At 39.0% G+C, this 21,370-nt stretch overlaps 1 protein-coding gene across 2 annotated transcripts in view; it reads left to right on the top strand.

Annotated features, from left to right (window-relative positions):
* The window catches only part of ULK4 (unc-51 like kinase 4), a 511,648-nt gene that overhangs the window by 110,257 nt on the left and 380,021 nt on the right, over positions 1 to 21,370 (top strand). For both annotated transcript variants that reach the window (XM_024753918.1, XM_024753910.1), the window contains one exon: positions 5,439 to 5,621. In XM_024753918.1, the coding sequence (XP_024609686.1) occupies positions 5,439 to 5,621 (183 nt within the window). The remainder of the gene's footprint in view (positions 1 to 5,438; positions 5,622 to 21,370) is intronic.

Below are 21,370 nucleotides of genomic sequence, written 5' to 3'. Positions count from 1 at the left end.
AGTCACCAACTTGCTCCTTGTTCCGCGTGTTAACAGTCTGTGCCTACGGCCTGTGTCACTGATTTTCTGACCCATTTCTCCTAGTCATCTCTTGGCCCCATAGAGTCCCCCTGTGCCAGTGTGACACAGATGAGCAGCATTACCATCACCTGGGAACTTGTTAGAAACACAGGTTTCTGGACCCTGACCCAGACCTGCTGACTCAGAATCTCTGCGGGGAGAGGCCCAGTAATCTGCATTCTGACAAGCCTCCAGGTGCTTCTAATGCCTGCTGAAGTTCGAGAACCAGTGCCCTAGACCTTGGAGCTCTTGAAAAACACTGGCCTGGCTTGGAGTGAAAGATGGCTAATTAATCCTTCCCACTCAGGAGTGGTGGCATCCATTGCTTAGGGATTAGTTGTTGAAGGGAGCGGACCTGACTTGGGAAGTGTATTGAATGCATAAAAGGGTTCCTAGAATTATTAGGATTACAGGGAATCTCTGTATGAGCCACAGTGGGAACGAGAGAAACCTTTAGAGTTAGATTGAGTAGAATGGCTCCTATGAGGGAGGTTACTGGGCTAATTAGAATTACTGAAGTGCTGAGAGGAAAGGTGACAAAGTGAAGAGTTTTACGGGGCAGCGGTTCTCACGGGGGTTGGAGGGGAGCTTTTCAACAACACTGACTGCTTCCTCCTCTCTCTCCACCCCCTGCCCCTGTTCTGATGTGTCTTAAGATCCCAGAGGTCAGATGAGAGTGTGTCTAGTTTGAAAAAGTTCCCAATGTAATTTTCATATGACATGAAAAAATCATTCAAAAGACAGAAAAGAAATGGTTCTTAGACTTATTCCGTGGTGATTGTGTTCATGTTTCTAATAGATATGCCGCCTTCAGTTTTGAATTAATCTCTTTCTTAGACATTGCTTTTAATAAATAGATGGTCACAGATTCTGGAGGTAACACAATGTCCTTTTTTTTTTTTTTTTTTTTGCAGTACGCGGGCCTCTCACTGTTGTGGCCTCTCCCATTGCGGGGCACAGGCTCAGCGGCCATGGCTCACGGGCCCAGCCGCTCCGCAGCATGTGGGATCTTCCCGGACCGGGGCACGAACCCGCGTCCCCTGCATTGGCAGGCAGACGCTTAACCACTGCACCACCAGGGAAGCCCCACAATGTCCTTTTGGAGGCAAATTTTGAAGTGAATTTTGAACTGGAAGTGTACTTTCCAGTTTTAAAATGTAGTCTCAAGCTCTATTTTATTAAGTAAATATTTCAAAACCTAGTCACTGAAGACCTGTGTTGAGATTTGATTTCTTTTTGATTTGGAAAATACAAGCCCTCATGTGCTCTTAAGCTTCTGTGAGCTTTCAACTGTGTTTGATACCCAGAAGTGACGGGTTAAAAGTTATTTGCTGCATGAGCTCTTCAAAATGGAAGGTAGCTTAGGCTTTTGAGCAGCTTTCTGTAGAGGAGGACTTCCAGTTGCCCTCATATTGCTTTGAATACACTTAGAAGCAGTCTGGACAAATCTTGTATCAAGAAACATCCCCATTATGAACGCGTAGGGATTTTATTTCAATAGGAAGTCAGTTTTGCTGTGAAAGCCTCTCTAAGAATTGTTACCGTGCTAATGAGACTTACTGTCCATTGTCTCGAAGCCAGTTTAAGGGAGACCCCTAAATATCCTTGAAAAATTCTAATCGTAGCATGATCTTTAGGGGCTCTATTTAGACTGCTCTTATTTTTTTTAATCCAGGGATTGAATAATCTTTGAAATAATACTGACTGAAATAATGAAATAAATCTGTTTTCTTAACTGAAATATAATTGATTTACAATATTATTAGTTTTAGGTGTACAGCATAGTGGTTCAGTATTTTTACAGATGATACTCCATTAAATGCTATTACAAGATAATGCTATCATTTCCTGTGCTATATTCTGTGTCCTTGTTGCTTATCTATTTTATACATACGTTTGTATCTCTTAATCCCATATCCATGACTTGCCCCTTCCCCTTTTTCTCTCCCCTCTGGTAACCACTAGTTTGTTTTCAGTATCTGTGAGTCTGTTTCTGTTTTCCTATACACATTTGTTTGTATTACTTTTAAAAATTCCACGTGTAAGTCATATCATACAGTGTTTGTCTTTGATTTATTTCACTAAGCATAATATTCTCTAGGTCCATCCACATTGCTGCAAATGGCAGAGTTTCCTTCTTTTTTATGGCTGAGTAGTATTCCATTGTGTATATATGTACTACATATTCTTTATCCACTCATCTGTTGTTTAGGTTTCTTTCATATCTTGGGTATTGTAAATAGTGGTGCTGTGAACATTGGGGTGCATCTATGTTTTCGAATTAGTGTTCTCATTTTTTTCTAGATATATACCCAGTAGTGGAGTTCCTGAGTCATGTGGTAGTCCTATTTTTAGAGTTTTGAGGAACATCCATAGTGGATGCACCAATTTACATTTCCACCAATAATGTACAAGGGTTCCCTTTTCTCTGCATCTTCTCCAACATTTGTTATTTGTAGACCTTTTTTTAAAATTATTTCTTTGGCTGCGTTGGGTCTTTGTTGCTGCGCACAGGCTTTCTCTAGTTGTGGCGAGTGGGGCCTACTCTTTGTTGAGGTGTGCGGACTTCTCATCGCGGTGGCTTCTTTTGTTGTGGAGCATGGGCTCTAGGGTGCGCGGGCCTCAGTATTTGTGGTACGCAGGCTCAGTAGCTGCGGCCTGAGGGCTCTAGAGCGCAGGCTCAGCAGTTGTGGCGCATGGGCTTAGTTGCTTCATGGCATGTGGGATCTTCCTGGACCAGGGCTCGAACCCGTGTCCCCTGCATTGGCAGGCGGATTCTTAATCACTGTGCCACCAGGGAAGTCCCTGTAGACATTTTGATGATAGACATTCTGACAGGTGTGAGGCCACCATTAGCCTGGTACCAAAATCAGACAAAGACACTACAAAAAATAACAGGCCAATATCTTTGATGAATATAGGTGCAGAAATTCTCCACAAAATATTCGCAGAACAAACCAACAGTATGAAAAAAGGATCATACACCATAATCAAGTTGGATTTATTCTAGGGATGCAAGGATGGTTCAACATTTGCAAATCAATCAGTAAGGTGAACCACATTAACAAAAGGAAGAATAAAAATCACACGATAATCTCAGTAGATGCAGAAAAACCATTTGACAAAATTCAACATCCCTTCATGCTAAAAACTTTCATTAAAGTGGGTATAGAGGGAACATATCTCAACATTATAAAGGCCATTTATGACAAATTCACACTACCATTATACTCAGTGGTGAAAAGCTGAAAGCTTTTCCTCTAAATTCAGAAATAAGACAAGGATGTTCACTCTCAACACCTCTATTTAACACTGTATTGGAGGTCCTAGCCATAGCAGTCAGGCAAGAAAAATAAATAAAAGGCATCATCTAAATTGGAAGGGAAGAAGTAAATTGTCACTATTTGCAGGTGACATGATACTTTACATAGAAAAACCTAAAGTCTTCACCAAAAAAACTATTAGAAGTAATAAGTGAACTCAGTAAAGATTCAGGATACAAGATTAATGTACAGAAATTTGTTGCTTCTCTATACACTAATAATGAACTATCAGAAAGAGAAATTAAAAAAAAAAAAATCACATCAAGTGACTTCCTTGGTGGTCTAGTGGTTGAGACTCCAAACTTCCACTGCAGCAGATGCAGGTTTGATCCCTGGTTGGGGAACTAAGATCCTGCATGTCATGTGGCCAAAAAATTTAAAAATAAAATAAAATCACATCAAAAGTACTAAAATACCTAGGAATAAACTTAACCACGGAGGTGAAAGACCTATACTCTGAAAACTATAAACACTGATGAAGGAAATTGAAGGTGATTCAAAGAAATGGAAAGGTATCCCATGCTCTTGGATTGGAAGAATTAATATCAAAATGACCATACTGTCTAAAGCAATCTATTAGATTTAATGCAATTCCTATCAAAATACAACATTTTTCACAGAATTAGAACAAATAATCCTAAAATTTGTGTGGAACCACAAAAGATCCCTAATTGCCAAAGCAATCTTGAGAAAAAGGAATGAAGCTGGTGGCACCACACTCCCAGGCTTCAGACTATACTACAGAGCTACAGTAATCAAAACAGTATGGTGGGCTTCCCTGGTGGCGCAGTGGCTGAGAGTCCACCTGCCAATGCAGGGGACACGGGTTTGTGCCCCAGTCCGAGAAGATCCCACATGCTGAAGAGCGGCTGGGCCCGTGAGCCATGGCTGCTGAGCCTGCACGTCTGGAGCCTGTGCTCCGCAACGAGAGAGGCCACAACAGCGAGAGGCCCGCGTACCGCAAAAACAAAACAAAACAAAAAAACCAGTATGGTACTGGCACAAAAACAGACACATAGATCAGTGGAACAGAATAGAGAGCCTGGAAATAAACCTATGCACCTATGGTCAATCAATCTTCGACAAAGGAGGTAAGAATATACAATGGGGAAAAGACAGTCTCTTCAATAGATGGGTCTTCATTTTCCCTTCTATACTACCTTCTCTGTCCTTCAACTGAGAGATGCACCAGACAAATTTCCCTTCCGAGAACCTGCTGTGCTCTTCATGTCTCCATGTGAATATGTCTCCTCTTCTCTCTGGCTAGACTTTTCTTTACTTACTTTTTCACCTTACTTTCCCACTCACCTTCAAAAACCGACTCAATTATCATTTTCCTTATGTAGATTTTGTTGACTTGCTTTTCCTGCCTTTCCAAGCATAATTGAGCCCATTTCTATTACAACACATTAAATTCTATGAGTTTATTTATTTTAAGTTTCACCTTTGATACTCTGAGCAGTTGAGGAGTAGCTCAGGGGTCTGATTACCTTGGTTTGAATTCTAGCTTTGCCATTTACTAGCTATATGCCTTTGAGCAAATTACTTAAATATTCTGTGCCTTAGTTTTATCACCTATAAAATGGGGTTAATAATAATACCTTTCATATATGTTATTTGGAAGGATTAAATGAGGTAGTCTTCAGATATTCTCAGATCATGTTTTTCACATACTAAACAATAAACAAATACTTTTATGACTATTTTTCAACGCTTAGCTTAGTGTCTGCACAAAGAAGGCTTATCTTAATGTTTTTTATTAAAGTTTTTCTGTGTAGACTCATGAATTATTTTCTCATTTTAGTTAACTCATAATGCATATGATCATTGTAAGAGTTTCTAATGTTTTACAGCAACTTAAGTATTTATTGGTAGCTGGATTATTGTTTTCATTTTACATGTGTTGAAATTGCCCAAATTTCTTATGCCAAGGTAAGTAATGAAGGAGCAAGGTAAACACCTTCTACTCCTTTCCACAGAAGTATTTGTTCTCTTGTGGGGGACTGGTTCATGGGCTTGGAGTAGTCTGATGGATCTGTTCTTCTGTCCCTGCAGGCCTTGTGTAGAGTCACTCGCCATTCTCCTACTGCCTTCCAGAATGTTATTGAGAAGGTGGGACTGACCTCAGTAATAAACTCCCTGGCCTCTGCCATCTGCAGAGTCCAGCAGTACATGTTGACCTTATTCAGTGCTATGCTGTCCTGTGGGATTCATCTTCAGAGGCTAATCCAAGAAAAGGTTTGACCTATTACTCTACTTTAAAAATTGTTGTGTTCTCCTACAATTTTAGTGGCTCAATAAGCAATGTATCTCTGTAGAATTTATTTTTCATCTCAAGGGGCCCTTTTGAACTTTGCCAAACCTCTGTACCACAGGACATTCATCTGAAGATGTTATAAAGTCTTTTAGTGATTGAAATAGAAATCTGTCTGCTTGTCCCATTTTAGTAATGAAAAGTTAGAAAATTTATGCGTCCTTCTTACATGCTAATATTTCTTATGCCTCCTTGTCGTCAGCCCTCATCTCTTTTCCCATATCCCTTGCCTGCCTTAAGGAGGGGTCCTTTTATATTCTCTGCTTACCCTGATTCATTTTTATTCCTTTCCTTGTCCTGATACCCTGCCAGTACACATAACCTTCAGAGCTCCCTTTCTCTTGTTTTTAACTTAGTCTCCTTCCAATCCTTTGATATTCCCTTATTTTATGGAGTGTAGAGTTTGTAAGTATTCAATTCGTATCAGAAAACTACATAGCTACAAAGAAGTCCCTGTAGTAGCTTTCCTCAAAGTGTCTTCTCTAGCGCCTGCTAAGGAGTGATCCCTGGACCAGAAACATTGCATCACCTGGGAGCGTGTTGGATACACAGACCCTCAGGCCCCACCCACACCTGCTGAATCAGAATTGACATTTTAATGAGGTCTCTTGAGGATTTGTTGGAAATTTATGGTTGGAGAAGCCCTGCCCTTGAACATTAGTGTTCAGTGAGGCGTTAACAGGTGAAAAAAAGTGGACCATGGTTATATACACATTCGGAAAGCAATGAGTCAGACATATTTTCAGTTGTACAACATTTTCCACTTTTTCGTGTGCTCATGTATATTATGAGTCTTCATGAGGGTAGTGTAGTATGCAGTATTCTTTATACTTATTGGAGCAACTACCCTTTTTCTGAGGGGAGATAACTGTCAAATTGGAGTTTTGTACAACATGGTGAAGGTAACACTGCTAGGAAGTATGGAATGGGGCCACTTAAATATAGTGTTTGCCATGTTTCTCCTGCATGAAATGCAACACGTTAAATTTGGTTTTTTATAAAACTAAAAATTTCAGTAATTAATAATTGTCAGGCTTACATAATAAACTTGATCTTGAAAGTCAAAATAGAAAGCAATCCATTTTTTGCCTTTAATTAATCTGATTTAATTCTGTGAAGAAATTTGAGCCTCAGAGAAAGTATAGTCTGTGTCTAATTTTTCGCTATTAAATTTTCCAAGTCATTGTATTAGAAAAAGTACCACTTGAGTAGTTTTGCTATATAAATTGTGGTAAGAGAGGCTGAGAGTTTTATTTTTCTCGGATTTATTGAGTTTAAGATATTTCACAAAGGTAGTAAAATAATATGCACTAATTAATATGACTTTGTAATTGTTTCATAATGTTTAATGTCCCATGTATCTTAAATAGATGATTGAATAATTACACGTGTTAAATGAGAAGTAATCTTTTGATTTTAACTAATATTGGCACTTAAAATTTTTTTTTAAATTGTGGTTAAAAACGTAAAATTTACTGTTAACCATTCTTTTTTTTTTTTTGTGGTACGCGGGCCTCTCACTGTTGTGGCCTCTCCCGTTGCGGAGCACAGGCTCCGGATGCGCAGGCTCAGCGGCCATGGCTCACGGGCCCAGCCGCTCCGCGGCGTGTGGGATCTTCCCAGACCAAGGCACAAACCCGTGTCCCCTGCATCGGCAGGCGGACTCTCAACCACTGCGCCACCAGGGAAGCCCTGTTAACCATTCTTAAGTGTACAGTTAGGAGTGTTAAGTAGATTCACATGGTTGTGAAACAGAGCTCCAGAACTCTGTCAACTTGTTTAACAGAAGCTGTATATCCATTGTATATTTTGGGTGTTATGTTTTAAGACTCTGGATTTTATTTAAATCTTCTGTTTTAGTAGGCCTCCTCTGACGCCGAACTGGCAGAGGAAGGATGGTGATGCTTTGTTCCTTCCAGGTTGGGGTGAAAGTCCAGGTTCCCCTGTAGACTTCTCTTGACACCCGAGGGGTGTGGTAGAGCCCCTCCTTACTGCTGGGCAAGGGTGGAAATCCAGGCTTTCCACTGGGCTTCTTCCTATGCCCCCCTGGCTGGTAGGGGGAGGGCTCCTCATTATTCCTCCACTGACACTGGTTGGGTAGGGGTGGGCGCCCCATTCCTGGTGGAAGGTGGTAAAGTTGAAGGCTTCCCACTTGCCTCCTCTGATGCCATCCCAGCAGAAAGAAGGAGGGGAACGTGATTACTGCTATAAATGCGTGGAGGTCCAGGCGTCCCATCAGTATCTCTACTGATACCATGGTTGGGGCCAGGGGACATTGTTATTGCTGGGTTGGGATGAAAGTCCCAGCTCTCTCTTGGTCCTTTCTATTTCCCTGGCAGGGAAGAGTGTTGGGGTGCCTTGTTACGGTCACGTGAGGGTAGGAGGCTAGTCTCTGTTCTTGCCCCTTGCTGAAGGGGCCATCGTCTTTCCGTGGTGTTCGGCTAGAGTAGAGTAGCTATTGTCTTAATGTTTTTGGTCTTTCCACGCTGCCCCTTTCCTGATCCTTTGGCTTGAGAGAGCTGATTTTTCCTGTGTATTTGTGTTTGTGTGCTGTTTGGCTCCTGGATTATCCAGCACCCAATCTGGGATGTGTGAGGCAGAGAGAAAACCTAGCAATCTCAGTGATACATTGATCCTCAGGTGCTGAGGCCTCTAACCATTCTGCATCTTTCCCGTCTTGTCCTATAATCTTTAAAATGTATCTACGGCCACTGAGTAATGTACAGTGAATTGTCATTTGAAAGGTAAGGTTCTATTTTTTTAAATTAAAACAATTTATAGCGAACATTTATTATAGGCCAGACACTTAGTGACTTACAACCCTGGGTTATTCTCAAATGAGACTTAGTGTGTTGAGTGATTTTGTCAAGTTCATGGAGTTTATAAATGCTAAAGCTGATGCTCAGGCCAGGCAGTAAACAAGGAAACAGAATTCCTTTGGATAGTGTTAGTGCTCTGAAGAGCATTACACAGGATGATGTTGATAGAGTGTCTTGCAAGGGGAAGTGTGCAGGGAGTGGAGCCAGACACCATTTGCTGGGAGGGAAATCAGGGAGGGCCTCTCTGAGGGGGTGAGGTTACAGCTGAGCCCTCAGTGACAAGAAGGAGTGTGCTGTGTGAACCTCTGCAGGAAGAACTTTGTAGTTCAGCTTCCCCGAGGTGTGAGGTGTCATGGGGAGACCCGGGAGGAGAAGGAAGGCCAGCAGTGCTGAACGGAGTGAGCAGTGAGGAGGGGACATGGAAAGAGGCTGAGCAGTAGGAAGAAGACCCGGCTCATGTACGGCTGTGATACTGGCCTTCCTTAGGGGTTTCGACACAATGGCCATTGTTTTATTTTTACTTAAAGAAAAGTACAAATATTTGTATATAGGTGTGTGTTTTAGGGGCAGGTTTACCAATCTTAGTATTGCTAATTGTGTTTTTTCAAGTGCTTGGTTGTTAATGGGCTAGAATGAGTGAAAGAGGAAGGGACCCAGGAACAAATACCAGGCTTACTGCTTCCTGCTGACAGGGAGGAAGTACTGCACCTGTTCTTTTTGGGGGATTGATGCCTCTATATGGTGATATTTTTTTGTTGTTGAAATTCAGTCCCCAAAAGAGGCCCATGCCATTCCTTTTAAATAAGAGAAATTACTATTTACTGCAGAAAATGTAGTAGAACCTAAAGAAGAAAACAAAATCAACTGTAATCTCACCACCCAGAGCTAATTACCATTGCCATGTGGGTTTATCTCTTTTTAGCCTTTGGTCTGTATGTCTATGAATTTTATACATACATTTATACAATTACGATAAAAATGTGTCGATTTATCATTTTCATGAATATGTCATTAAATATACCGTAGGAACATTTAAAAAATTACTATATAATTTTTCATTTTGTGCCACTATGGTAACTTAACCCTTCTCCCACTGTTGACCTGTTTGCCTCTGACTTTTTGGTTTTGCCTCTCCCGTTGTGGAGCACAGGCTCCGGACGCGCAGGCTCAGCGGCCACGGCTCACGGGCCCAGCTACTCCGCGGTATGTGATATCTTCCTGGACCGGGGCACGAACCCGTGTCCCAGGCATCGGCAGGCGGACTCTCAACCAGTGCGCCACCAGGGAAGCCCTACATACAACTTTGTGTCTGCTGCTAGTAGATTACCACAGGTGTTATGCACACTTAGAAGGCTGTGCATAAACAATGCTAAATTGTTCTCTAGAAAGGTAGATGATGAGAGTACGATTTACTTGTGATGGTGTGAAAAGTGTTCACAGCCGTGGTGACAAGGGAACTCTTTTGAGTTACAAATCATGTGTTCTGCGTATTCAAGTAAATAGAGAAATTGGGCAAAACAAAAAGTGACAAACTGTTTTTCTACCCTGTTTTCAAAAAAGAAAAAACAAATGAAACTCTTAAAAGGATACTTTCCGTACCGTGGTAGATGGTCCTTTGTAAGTATTCTTGCATCATCACTAGATGTACGGAATTGATAACCTTTTCACAATTCAGATACTTGAATGACTCTCAACGAGAAGCTTCTGGAAGGCCTGACCAGGCATAAGAGAAAACCTTGTAAGTTAGGTGTGAGTTTATTTACTAATCTTTGCCCTGTAAACTGATTTTTTAAAAAGAATTCCTGGTTTACTTTGTAGTTTTATTTTTCTCATTCTTCCAAGCTTATTAATGTGTCCTACAAGTATTCGATCTTGAAGATCTGGGGCTGGAGGAGTTTGGGAGTGCATAAAGGTGTTTGCTGCCGTTTTACTAGGAAGACAGGTATTGGATGAGGTCATTGCAATTTCCTTTAATTATAATATCTAGAAACTTAAAGTAGCTAATGCCATTTAAATTTACTTTTTATCAGATTATGTTTATAACTTTTATGAATTTGAGTTTAGCATTGAAAATCCAGAATACATGAGATATAGAATACAGAAGACTAAAATAAACTGCTTAACCATCCCAAAATAATCTCTTTAAAAATTTTGATATATATCTTTCAAATTCATATTTATTGTGTTTATATGTATACACATACACAGACCTTCACGAATTTCCTTCTCCCTGCTGCCACATACACATGCTATTAGAATCTTTTTACAGTAATTGGATCAGTTGTATACTGTTTGTTCATACTTTTCCTATTCAGTGATGTTGGGAACGTGTGTCTAACTCAGTATAACTCTTCAATATTGTTTTTAAAGTGTTATGACCTTCCATCATGTGAAGGTATCCCAATGCATTCCAGCAGTTCACTGCTGCACATTTTAAAATTTCATTTTTTTTTGCTAGGGAGAACATTCTTATGGCTAAATCCTTCCACATGGACATCTGTAATTATTCCTTTAGGATAAACTTTTAAGTAAAATTAAGCACTATCTTAGCTGCTCCTCCCAGAGTCTCTCATCAAGGATTTTATATTCAATATCTTGGGTGTTCTGTTACAGAGACCACAGGTAGATGTATGAACATGGAAGAGATCAGTTCCCATGAACTCTTCCTGAGGAATCTGTCAGAGGATGAGCTTTAGACAACCAAGAAATGTTTGAGTAAGTTAAGAAGACCAAGTAATGTGGGACTTCCCTGGTGGTGCAGTGGTTAAGAATCCACCTGCCAATGCAGGGGACATGGGTTTGATCCCTGGTCTGGGAAGATCCCACATGCCGCAGAGTGACTAAGCCCGTGTGCCACAACTACTGAGCCTGTGCTCTAGAGCCCACGAGCCACAACTACTGATGCCTGTGCACCTAGAGCCCGAGCTCTGCAACAAGAGAAGCCACCACAATGAGAAGCCCACGCACCGCAACGAAGAGTAGCACCCGATCGCTGCAACTAGAGAAAGCTGTGCGGCAACGAAGACCCAATACAACCAAAAATAAATAAATAAAATTAAAATAAAAATTAGAAACAAACAAAACAGGGCTTCCTTGGTGGCTCAGTGGTTGAGAGTCCACCTGCCGATGCAGGGGACACGGGTTTGTGCCCCGGTCCGGGAAGATCCCACATGCCGCGGAGCGGCTGGGCCCATGGGCCACGGCCGCTGGGCCTGCGCGTCTGGAGCCTGTGCCCCGCAACGGGAGAGGCCACAACAGTGAGAGGCCCACATACCGAAAACGAAACAAAACAAAACAAAAAAAACAACAGCCCAGTGCCCGATTCTTGATGTTAGAAAATTGAAAATATATAAAACCCCGGGAGCCCTACTCTGCTGTATTTCAATTAATTGAGCGTAGTATACTCACATCAGCTTTTTTACAGGTTACATGGATTCAAACATCTGCCTCATTTTTTTTTTTTTTTTTTGAGGTATGTGACCTTGAATGTACTTTGTAACTGCATAATCAGTGATGCACACATTGCACTTCATATGCTTTGGGGTCGCTTAACAATTTAAACATTACTCTTTAAAGTCATACCGTGTTTCACAGGTGGGTTTGTTCATGCTCGTTGGTAAGGTGATTTCCTCCTGGGTGTTACTGACTACGGATACTGCCTTTCTAATTTTTGTCTTATTTGCTAATTTTGACAGGAGCTGCTGTCCATTTTTACTTTAGCAGTCTAGTCTGACTGAAGCTGTTGCTTCAGGTTTCATGTTTTGACCAAGTAGCACAACAGTGATTAATAATAAGTCGGAAGGCGCAGACCGCTTATGTTGTTTGGAAGTACTATGGAAGATCACTGTGAAATTTCATGCATAGAAAACTTTGAAAAATGTGAAAGCTCAGTCAGCTCAGGTTTTTTTTTTTCTCACAAAGTCACTAGGCATCCTGACTCAGTGGTTGCTGATTTAAAATATGGTAATTAGTTTATGCATTTTAATAACATGAGTTTGTATTGACATTCTTTTGTCTACGTTAATAAATGTGTTCTATAAGAAACATTTTACTAAGCTACTTGGCTAAACTTCTTTAAGCAAAGTGTAAACCAAAAACAATTTTAGATTTAATCAGTACATTTTTCACTTCCATCAACCTTAAATGGGAAAATCGTATCAGTGTGTTATCCACATGATTTTTTTTTTTTTTGAGGCTATTATCATTTGGTGGCCAGGCTGTGCTCATTGATTTTCACCTGTGATAGTTGATTGAAACAGATCAGTTTTACTTCTTGAGAAATAAATAACTTGGACGTTGTCTACATCATCATTATTTTTTATTTATCTCATAATTTTGTCCTTATATGTACTGGAGGGGTTTTTATCCTTTTGCTTACTTTTGATCAAGATATCATTTTCTTTGTGATGGAAGCTTCATATATTTCGACCAGTTCCTCACATTGTGAACATTTCATCACACCATCTTTACATTACGTAGGTATGTCCGTTCTGAAATCACTGCCAAGAACCATTTGAATGTTGGACATGAACTCGTTGTTCCGTGGTTTGGGCTATAGAGCTAAACAGCTTCTGTTTTTTTTTTTTTTTTCTCCACGTGTAAAATTTAGTTATGTTGAGCCAAATGGCAAGATGAATTTAAATCAAAGCTGAATACATAGTGGATTGCAAACTGAAGTGACCCGAGGTCATTTTTGGTCCTCTAAAGTAGCTTTGATTATTCATCCTTGGCACTAGGCTTTGCCTGCAGCCTGTAATCTTCCCTCCTCAGTGTTGTAAGATTAATACTGTTCTAGAGGTCTGGTGCATGTTGCTTAAGATTAAATATGGTGCCCTGGGCAGTTAGTTTTAGGGAGTCAGTCAGTACTGTTCATTTAGTTTTTCTGAAATGACTAAATGAGAATTTATTTAGGGCACAAGATGCTTGTAGGTTTAGATCCAAAGTTAGAGTCTGTAATATATTGTATCTTCTAAGGGACTTGGAATTACTATGTTAGAAACAAATCTTGTATGCGGTTTCTTTTATCTTCGGGTATTTGCTGTGCTAGTTTGTTTCACTCAAAATAATAGGCATTATTTTAGTTTTGCCAGATTGTTAGTAATGGCTGCATAACACTCCATCAATAAGAAATACGGTAGACCTTAATCATCACTTCTTAGTGACATGTCTGTGTTTTTAAAATTATGACCGTTGCTGTACGAAACTTCTGTTGCGCCTGGAAAAATTTCCTCTTTCGTTATATGCTTAAGCTATATTTCACTTTTGCTGTGTAACTACTTCAAAATGTAGTGGCTTAAACAAGAGCAGTAATTTAACTTTGCTCACCAATCTGTAATTTGGGCAAGGTTGGGAGAGATTGAGTGGGAGCTGGAGAATAAACTTGCCAGAAGGCTCACTCAGATGACTGGGAAGTTGGTGCTCGCTGTTCCCTGGGAACCCTACTGGGCTGTGGGCTGGGAGCCTCAGTTGCTTTCCACATGGGCCCCTCAAGGCTGCTTGGGCTTCCTCACAGTGTAGTGGCTGGGTTCCAAGAGAGAGTGTCCCAAGAGAACCAGGCAGAAGCCGCATGGCCTTTCAGAGCTGGCTTTGGAAATCATGTAGCGTCACTTCCGTGACTTCCCTTTCCTACTCCACCTGCCCTCCCCACATGCATCATTAGTGTTTGTAATGAAAGAAGGTAAAACTGGATATGGGTAGATGCAATCTTTTCTACAATTAGGATTTAACAAATTCCCTATTTTGGGAATGTTAAGGTGGTTTCTATTTTTGTTTGTCTTATAAAGAGTACTACCGTGAGCATTCTTCTCAAAGCTCTTTTGTTCATCACTTGGTTAGGCTAAAATTCTTGAGATATAACAACTGTGTCAGAAGAAAATAACAGTTTTAAGGCTTTGGAGAAGTAACAACTCACTTTCCTACCAGCTAGAGGAAAGGTTGAACACTTACTCTCATATGAGCTACATTTGAGATTTATCCATTTACCCATGACCATGCCAGCTCATCTTTGCTAGTCTGCTTTGTTTTAAAACAGATTCTTTTTCTTCCTAAATTTGCATTTCTTTGCCTACTAGTTAGGGTACATGATTTATTTGCTTGTAGGCAGTTTAGAATTCTTTTATCAGTTGTTTGCTTGTTTCTGTAATATTTTACACTAGAGTGTTCATAAAAGTTATATTGGTAAAAGTTATTTATACCTAAAGATATTGATTCTTTGTAAAAAGTTTCAAATATTTCAAATACTTTTTCCAAGGTTGCGTATTTATTTTGACAGATATGTAGTATCATAAGTTTGTTTTCCCCCGTTATTTAAAGTTTTCACAACCTGTTGAGAGTCTTTCTGGTAAAGGTAGTAAAGTAAGGATATCATTAGATGAATAATCTGCCCTTTATCTTTTTCATTTGCTGAAGTCTTAGATATACTTGTGAATGTTTTGCTCTTTCTTTTATTTGTATTTTCCATACAAATTTCAAAAATGGAATTCTTGCAGCTTTATGCTTTATGATATTTTCTGGTATCTAGTTGGACAAACACCTTCAGTCATTATATCAAGGCTATGAAATGTGTGTGTGTAATCATCTCCTACATGCTATTCTGTCAAGCACTGTTGCACTCGCACTCAGGTTTCTTGACTCCAGATTACAAGTTCTTTACCACGATATTAAGCTGCTGCTTCATTTTTTCCAGTGTTTTCTTATCGCTCCATAACAATCTATAGTTTTCTTTGTGTAAATCATACATTTCTCTTTTAAGTTTTCTTAAATTGTTCTGTATTTTTGTCATCCTTAATCAGAACACATATTTATGTGTTTACTAAAAGACACGTATAAGAATGTCCATAACAGCTTTACTCATTGTGTCCAAACTCCAGACAACCCAAATGTCCAAGAGTAAAATGGGTATATACATTTTTCTGTGTTCACACCATGGAATATTATACAGCAATAAATTATGAACTACTTCTATACATAACATAGCTGACTTTTACACCATTAAATTGAGGTCAGGCAGTGGTAATTCTTCTTTTTCAGGCAGTGGTAATTCTTTTTGTGTATCTTTGCTGTCTCCCCGTTTTCCTGATTAATTTAGTGAGTGCTTTATCTATTTTGTTGATATTTATCAAAGGCAGCATTTTGATTTATCATTTCCCTTTTTTTCCTTTTACCTTGTTAGTTTCTGCTTGCATCTTTATTTTCTCCCTTTGCTTCATTTTCTTTACCTTGTTCTTTTTACAGCTTTTTGTGTTGGGAATTTAGTTCACACACTTCTTTCATTTTAATTTACAAATGTATTTGCAGGTCACATTTTCTTCTGATGACTGCTTTAATTGTATCCTATAGATTCTTATATATGGTGTTTTTACTGTTATTTTTTTTAAGTTCTACAATTTTGGTTTGCATTTTTCCTTTACTCAAGGATTGTTTAATAGAGTGTTTTAAAATTTTCCAGGTAGGAGGGCCTTTTGTATTATTGATTTTTTTTTTATTACTTTCTACTTCTACAGCACTGTGATCATTACAGTTATTACTTTTTACTTTATGGATTCTATTAAGGTTTTCTTTATCACCTATTATGTAGGTACCTTAAAGGAACATTTCATATTTAAGAAAAAAGTACATTTTCTATTATTTGAGTCTAAATTTTAATATATATCCATAATATCTAATCTTTTACTTATGTTATTTAGGTCTTCTATATCCTTACTTATTTTTGTTCTCATGACAGTCTTGGACTGAGAGTAGTGTGATTAAGTCTTCTATTCCTTCTTCCATCTCCTGTAGTCTTCACTTTTTAAAGGTGTTCACTATACTATGGAAGGCATAACCTTCATTACTGTATTCAATACTGTTGTGTATGTGTTGTGAATGGTGGCCTTTGGCATTAAAAAGTGTTTACTTCTTTTTGTCCTAGATTCTATGCTATATATCAGGAAAAATCGTTATGTAACTCTGTATCTCAGTAACAAACTTTCTGCTTTCGTTTTTGCTTGAATTTGCCTGATTGTATGTTTATATGTATTGATTTATATATAAAATTTATACACAATGCAATTCATATTTTTTTTGGAGTGTAGTTGTACGAGGATTAACACATGCATAGGCTCTTGTCACCATCACAAGAACGATACAGAACTATTCCAACCTCCCAAAGAATGACCTTGTGCTGCTCCCTTTTTTAGGTAAACCATGTCCCATCCCAGTCCCTGGCATTCAGTGATGCCCGTATGGTTTTACCTTTTCCAGAATGTTATATAAGTGGGATCCTATATGCAGTATGTGGGCCTCTCACTGTTGTGGCCTCTCCCTTTGCGGAGCACAGGCTCCGGACACGCAGGCTCGGTGGCCATGGCTCACAGGCCCAGCCGCTCCGCGGAATGTGGGATCTTCCTGGACCAGGGCACGAACCCGTGTCCCCTGCATCGGCAGGCGGAATCTCAACCACTGCGCCACCAGGGAAGCCCAGTATGTAATTTTTGAGACTGGTTTCTTTTACTTAACATCATGCAGTTGAGATTCCTCTGTATTATTGTGTGTACTGTTAGTTCATTCCTTTTGATTGCTGAGTACTATTCCTTTATGTGGATATACCACAGTTTATTTATCCATGTACCTGTTCAGGGACTTAAGGATTGTTTCCAATTTTTGACTCTTATGAGTAATGTTGCTATCAACTTTTACATGTAGATTTTTCTGTGAACATAAGTTTTCATTAAGTGAAATGATGTGCAGTGGTTTGGGCATATACGATAGATATGTGTTTAACTTTTTTTTTTGGCTGTGTTGGGTCTTCGTTGCTGCACGGAGCTTTCTCTAGTTGTGGTGAGTGGGGGCTACTCTTCGTTGCAGTGCGTGGGCTTCTCGTTGCAGTGGTTTCTCATCACAGAGCATGGGCTCTAGGCACGCAGGCTTCAGTAGTTGTGGCTTGCAGGCTCTAGAGTGCAGGCTCAGTAGTTGTGGTGCACAGGCCTAGTTGCTCCGCGGCATGTGGGATCTTCCCGGACCAGGGCTCGAACCCGTGTCCCTTGTATAGTCAGGCGGATTCTTAACCACTGCGCCACTAGGGAAGTCCCTGCGTCTAACATTTTTATGAAACTGCTAAACTATTTTCCAGAATGACTGTGCCATTTTGCGTTCCCACAAGCAGTGTATGTAGAATTCTAGTTGCTCCACATACTTGTCATTTTTAATTTTAGTCCTTCTAATAAATGTGTTGTGGTGTCTTGTGATCTTAATTTGTGTTACTATAATGATTATGATGTTGAACATCTTTTCATGCGTTTATTTGACATCTGTGTACATTCTTTGGTGAAATGTCTGTTTAAATATTTTGTCCTTGAAAAATACTTTTCTTAATGTTGAGTTTTGAGAGTTCTTTATATATTCTGGTAACAAATACTTTCTCCTAGTATGTGGCTTATCTTTTCTTACAGTGTCCTCCCCAGAGGAGACAGTCTAAGTTTAAGTTGAGTTCATCAATTATTTCTTTTATGGATTGCGATTTTGGTTTATATCTAAGAATTCTTCCTAACCTAAGGTCATGAAGATTTTCTCCTCTGTTTCTTTTTAAGATTTTGTGGTTTTACATTTTACATTCAGTTCTATGATCCATTTTGGGTTAGTTTTTGTATATGGTGCAAGGTGTGAGTTGAAGTTTAGTTTTTTGCCTGTGGATATCCAGTAGTTTATAGCAAAAACTTGTTTCCAAAATTCCCTTTGTACTTTTGTCATAAACCAATTGACTATAATATTTCTGAACTCTCTACTGTTTCCCCTTAGTCTGTGTGTCTGTCATTTTGTCACTACCACATTGTTTTGATTACTGTAGTTTTTAAAATGTCTTAAAACCATTGTGTGATTCTCCTGTCTTTTTTCCCCCCAAATTGTTGTGCTTATGCTAGTTGCTTTGCCTTTACATATAAATTTTACAATTAGCTTGTCTGTATCTACTAAAAATCCTGCTGGGATTTTGATTGGAATTGCATTAAATCTATGAGTCAGTTTGGGGAGAATTGATATGTGTATTAACTATCTTGAGTCTTTTAATACATGAACAGAAAATGTCTTTTATTTATATCTTAAAAATTTTTTTCTTACTGTTTTGTAGTTTACTGTGTACAGATTCTTGGCATACTTTTTAAGGTTTATACCTATATTTCTTCTGTTTTTGTTGTAGCTATTTAAAAAAATTGTTTTCCAGTTGTTCATTATGACTGGAATGTACAAATTCCAGTGTATACAAATATATCAGATCTTGCTAAAACTCACTTATTAGTTCAGAAGTTTGTTTTTTTTTTTTAGATTATTTGGGCTTTTCTATGTTGTCTTGATATCTGATACTATTTCTTCCATTCCAATCTGAATACCTTTTACTTTTCTGTCCTTATTGTACACTGCCTATGACTTTCAGCAAAACATTGAATTATGAATGATGGGACAGCCTTGCTTCATTCCCAGTTTCAGGGTGGGAGGAAGCATCAAGTCTTTGAACATTTAGTAGTTAGCTGTAGGTTTTTTTCTAGATGTTTTTGAGACGGAGGAAGTTCCCTTCTGTTCCTAGTTTGGTGAGAGATTTTATCATGAGTGGATATTGAATTTTGTCAGATGCTTTTTTGTTATCAACTGATGTGATTTTGTGGTTTTCCTTTTTTAATCTATTAATATGGTGAATTACACTGATTGATTTTCATATATCGAACTAGTCTTGAATTCCTGGGGTAAATCCCACTTGAGTGTAACGTATTATACTTTTAATATATTGCTGGATTCAACTTATATTTTGTTGAGGATTTTTTTGCATCTGTGTTCCTAAGGCATAGTGTCTATACTTTCTTTTCTTATATAACGAACTGTTTTGGACCTTTTTTATGTCTATAAATACTTGTTTAATGATACTTCCTTCTGATTGAGCTGTTATATTACAGATTACCTCTGTTTCATTTTTTTGTTTTGCTTGGGTGGAGTTGGAGACTCTTCATTGGCTGAAGTACTTTAATTCTCACTTTTTGTTGCCTTCTTAGAATAGCTTTATATGAAACTTGCGTCCTGTGTTCTGTACATTTTGAAATGTCTTAAATTATTCTGGGATAATGTTCCATGTAGAAGAGATCAGAGGTTTCAGTTGTTTCTAGGGCTCTTAGTTATTTTTATTTCCCTTAGTTCTTTTTGTGTTGTTGTTAGTGATATTTATATATCAAGAAATTTAGCAATTTATCCATAAAATATGCTACAATTATCTTACCTTGTTTATGCAATTCTTTTTTGTTCATTTATAGTGTTTTATCTCCATATAGAATTTAACATTTTTTGGTATTCACATTTCTCATGCTTGTTTTCTTCCTTTCTAATACATTATTTATGAACATTTTCTCAAATCTGAGATTTTATTTATCTATTTATTTTTGCGATACACGGGCCTCTCACTGTTGTGGCCTCTCCCGTTGCGGGGCACAGGCTCCGGACGCGCAGGCTCAGCAGCCGTGGCTCACGGGCCCTGCTGCTCCGCGGCATGTGGGATCTTCCCAGACCAGGGCACAAACTCGTGTCCCCTGCCTCGGCAGGCGGACTCTCAACCACTGCGCCACCAGGGAAGCCCTCAAATCTGAGATTTTATATATGTATAAATATGTATCTGTATCTTCCATGGTGTCTTCCAGATCTTTTAATCATTTGGTGTTTATTTTTTAAATCTTAGATTTGTCTAGGGCTTATTTTCAAGTAGGACAGAACCACCACTCATGACTCAGTGTATTGATTTTGGTTAGATCAACATTTAGCAAACTTTTATTACATCACTTTTTGTTTTCAAATTGCATTCAGATGCATCAGGTATTCTGTCAACTTTTTCTCCTTAAAGAGATCTCTCCTGGAGCCTTCTGACCAACTCTGTTATGAATAGGCAACCTCTGTACCTGGTTATAGTAGCTATCACTCTGGAATCATCCTGGGATTCCCTTTGCCTCTTTCCTGTGTTCTCCGCTTCCTTGGTTTATTTCCTCGTGGTGACTGTTGGGAGTATATGAGAGGAGTGGTAGTACAATAAGCGATTTTGGAAAGGTAATAACAAGCCAGATTGTGAAGGGCCTTGTGTGCCGCCATAAGGGATTTTAGCTTCTCTCAAGGGTTTTAGCAACTGCTGAGGATATTTTATAGGCGAATAATGTATTTGCTTTTATGGAAGATCACTGTGGCTGCAACTTGTAGAATAGGTGGAAGAAAGCAAAGTTAGACAAAGCCTGCTACAGTAATTCAAGAAGGATATAAGGATGCATTGAAATAGGGCAGTGACCGTGTGAGTGTTGTTCTCATAGGAATTGGGTATCAGTTGGACGCCTGCGAGAGGAAGGAAGAGTCAAGGAGGGTGCTCATTGATGACCCTTATAAGATTATCATGCTTAGGGTAGGTGCCAAGTTTAGTGTTGGATGTGCAATACAAAGAATTGCACTATATCCTGTACCCACATTCACCAGATGTTAACGTTTTACCTTATTTGCTTTATAGTTTCTATCTTTTATCATGTGAGTGAGTGAGTGTCTGTGTGTGTGTGTATTTCTATTCATTTGAGATGAGGTCACTGACCTGATGCTCCTTTACCTCTAATTCACTGAATATTCCCTAAAAAATAAGCCATCAATTTAAAAAGCAAGAAGCTAACATTTATTTAACATAAATTGCTAATCTGGACCGTATTCAGATTTTGAAATTGTCCCAGTAATGTTCTTTGACGTGAAATAAAACTTCCAGATCTTGAATTGCAGTCAGTTATCATGACTCTCTAGTCTTCTATAATCTGGAACAGTTTTTAAGTCCATGGCTAGTGGGTATTTGAATGGTTTTGGAATTAAGCACGTGGATGTGT

This window comes from Neophocaena asiaeorientalis, unplaced genomic scaffold (assembly GCF_003031525.2).
Source record: "Neophocaena asiaeorientalis asiaeorientalis breed wild unplaced genomic scaffold, Neophocaena_asiaeorientalis_V1.1 scaffold121, whole genome shotgun sequence".
NCBI lineage: Eukaryota > Metazoa > Chordata > Mammalia > Artiodactyla > Phocoenidae > Neophocaena > Neophocaena asiaeorientalis.
Note: the sequence above shows the minus strand (reverse complement) of the source record. Positions and strands in the feature narration are given on the sequence as shown.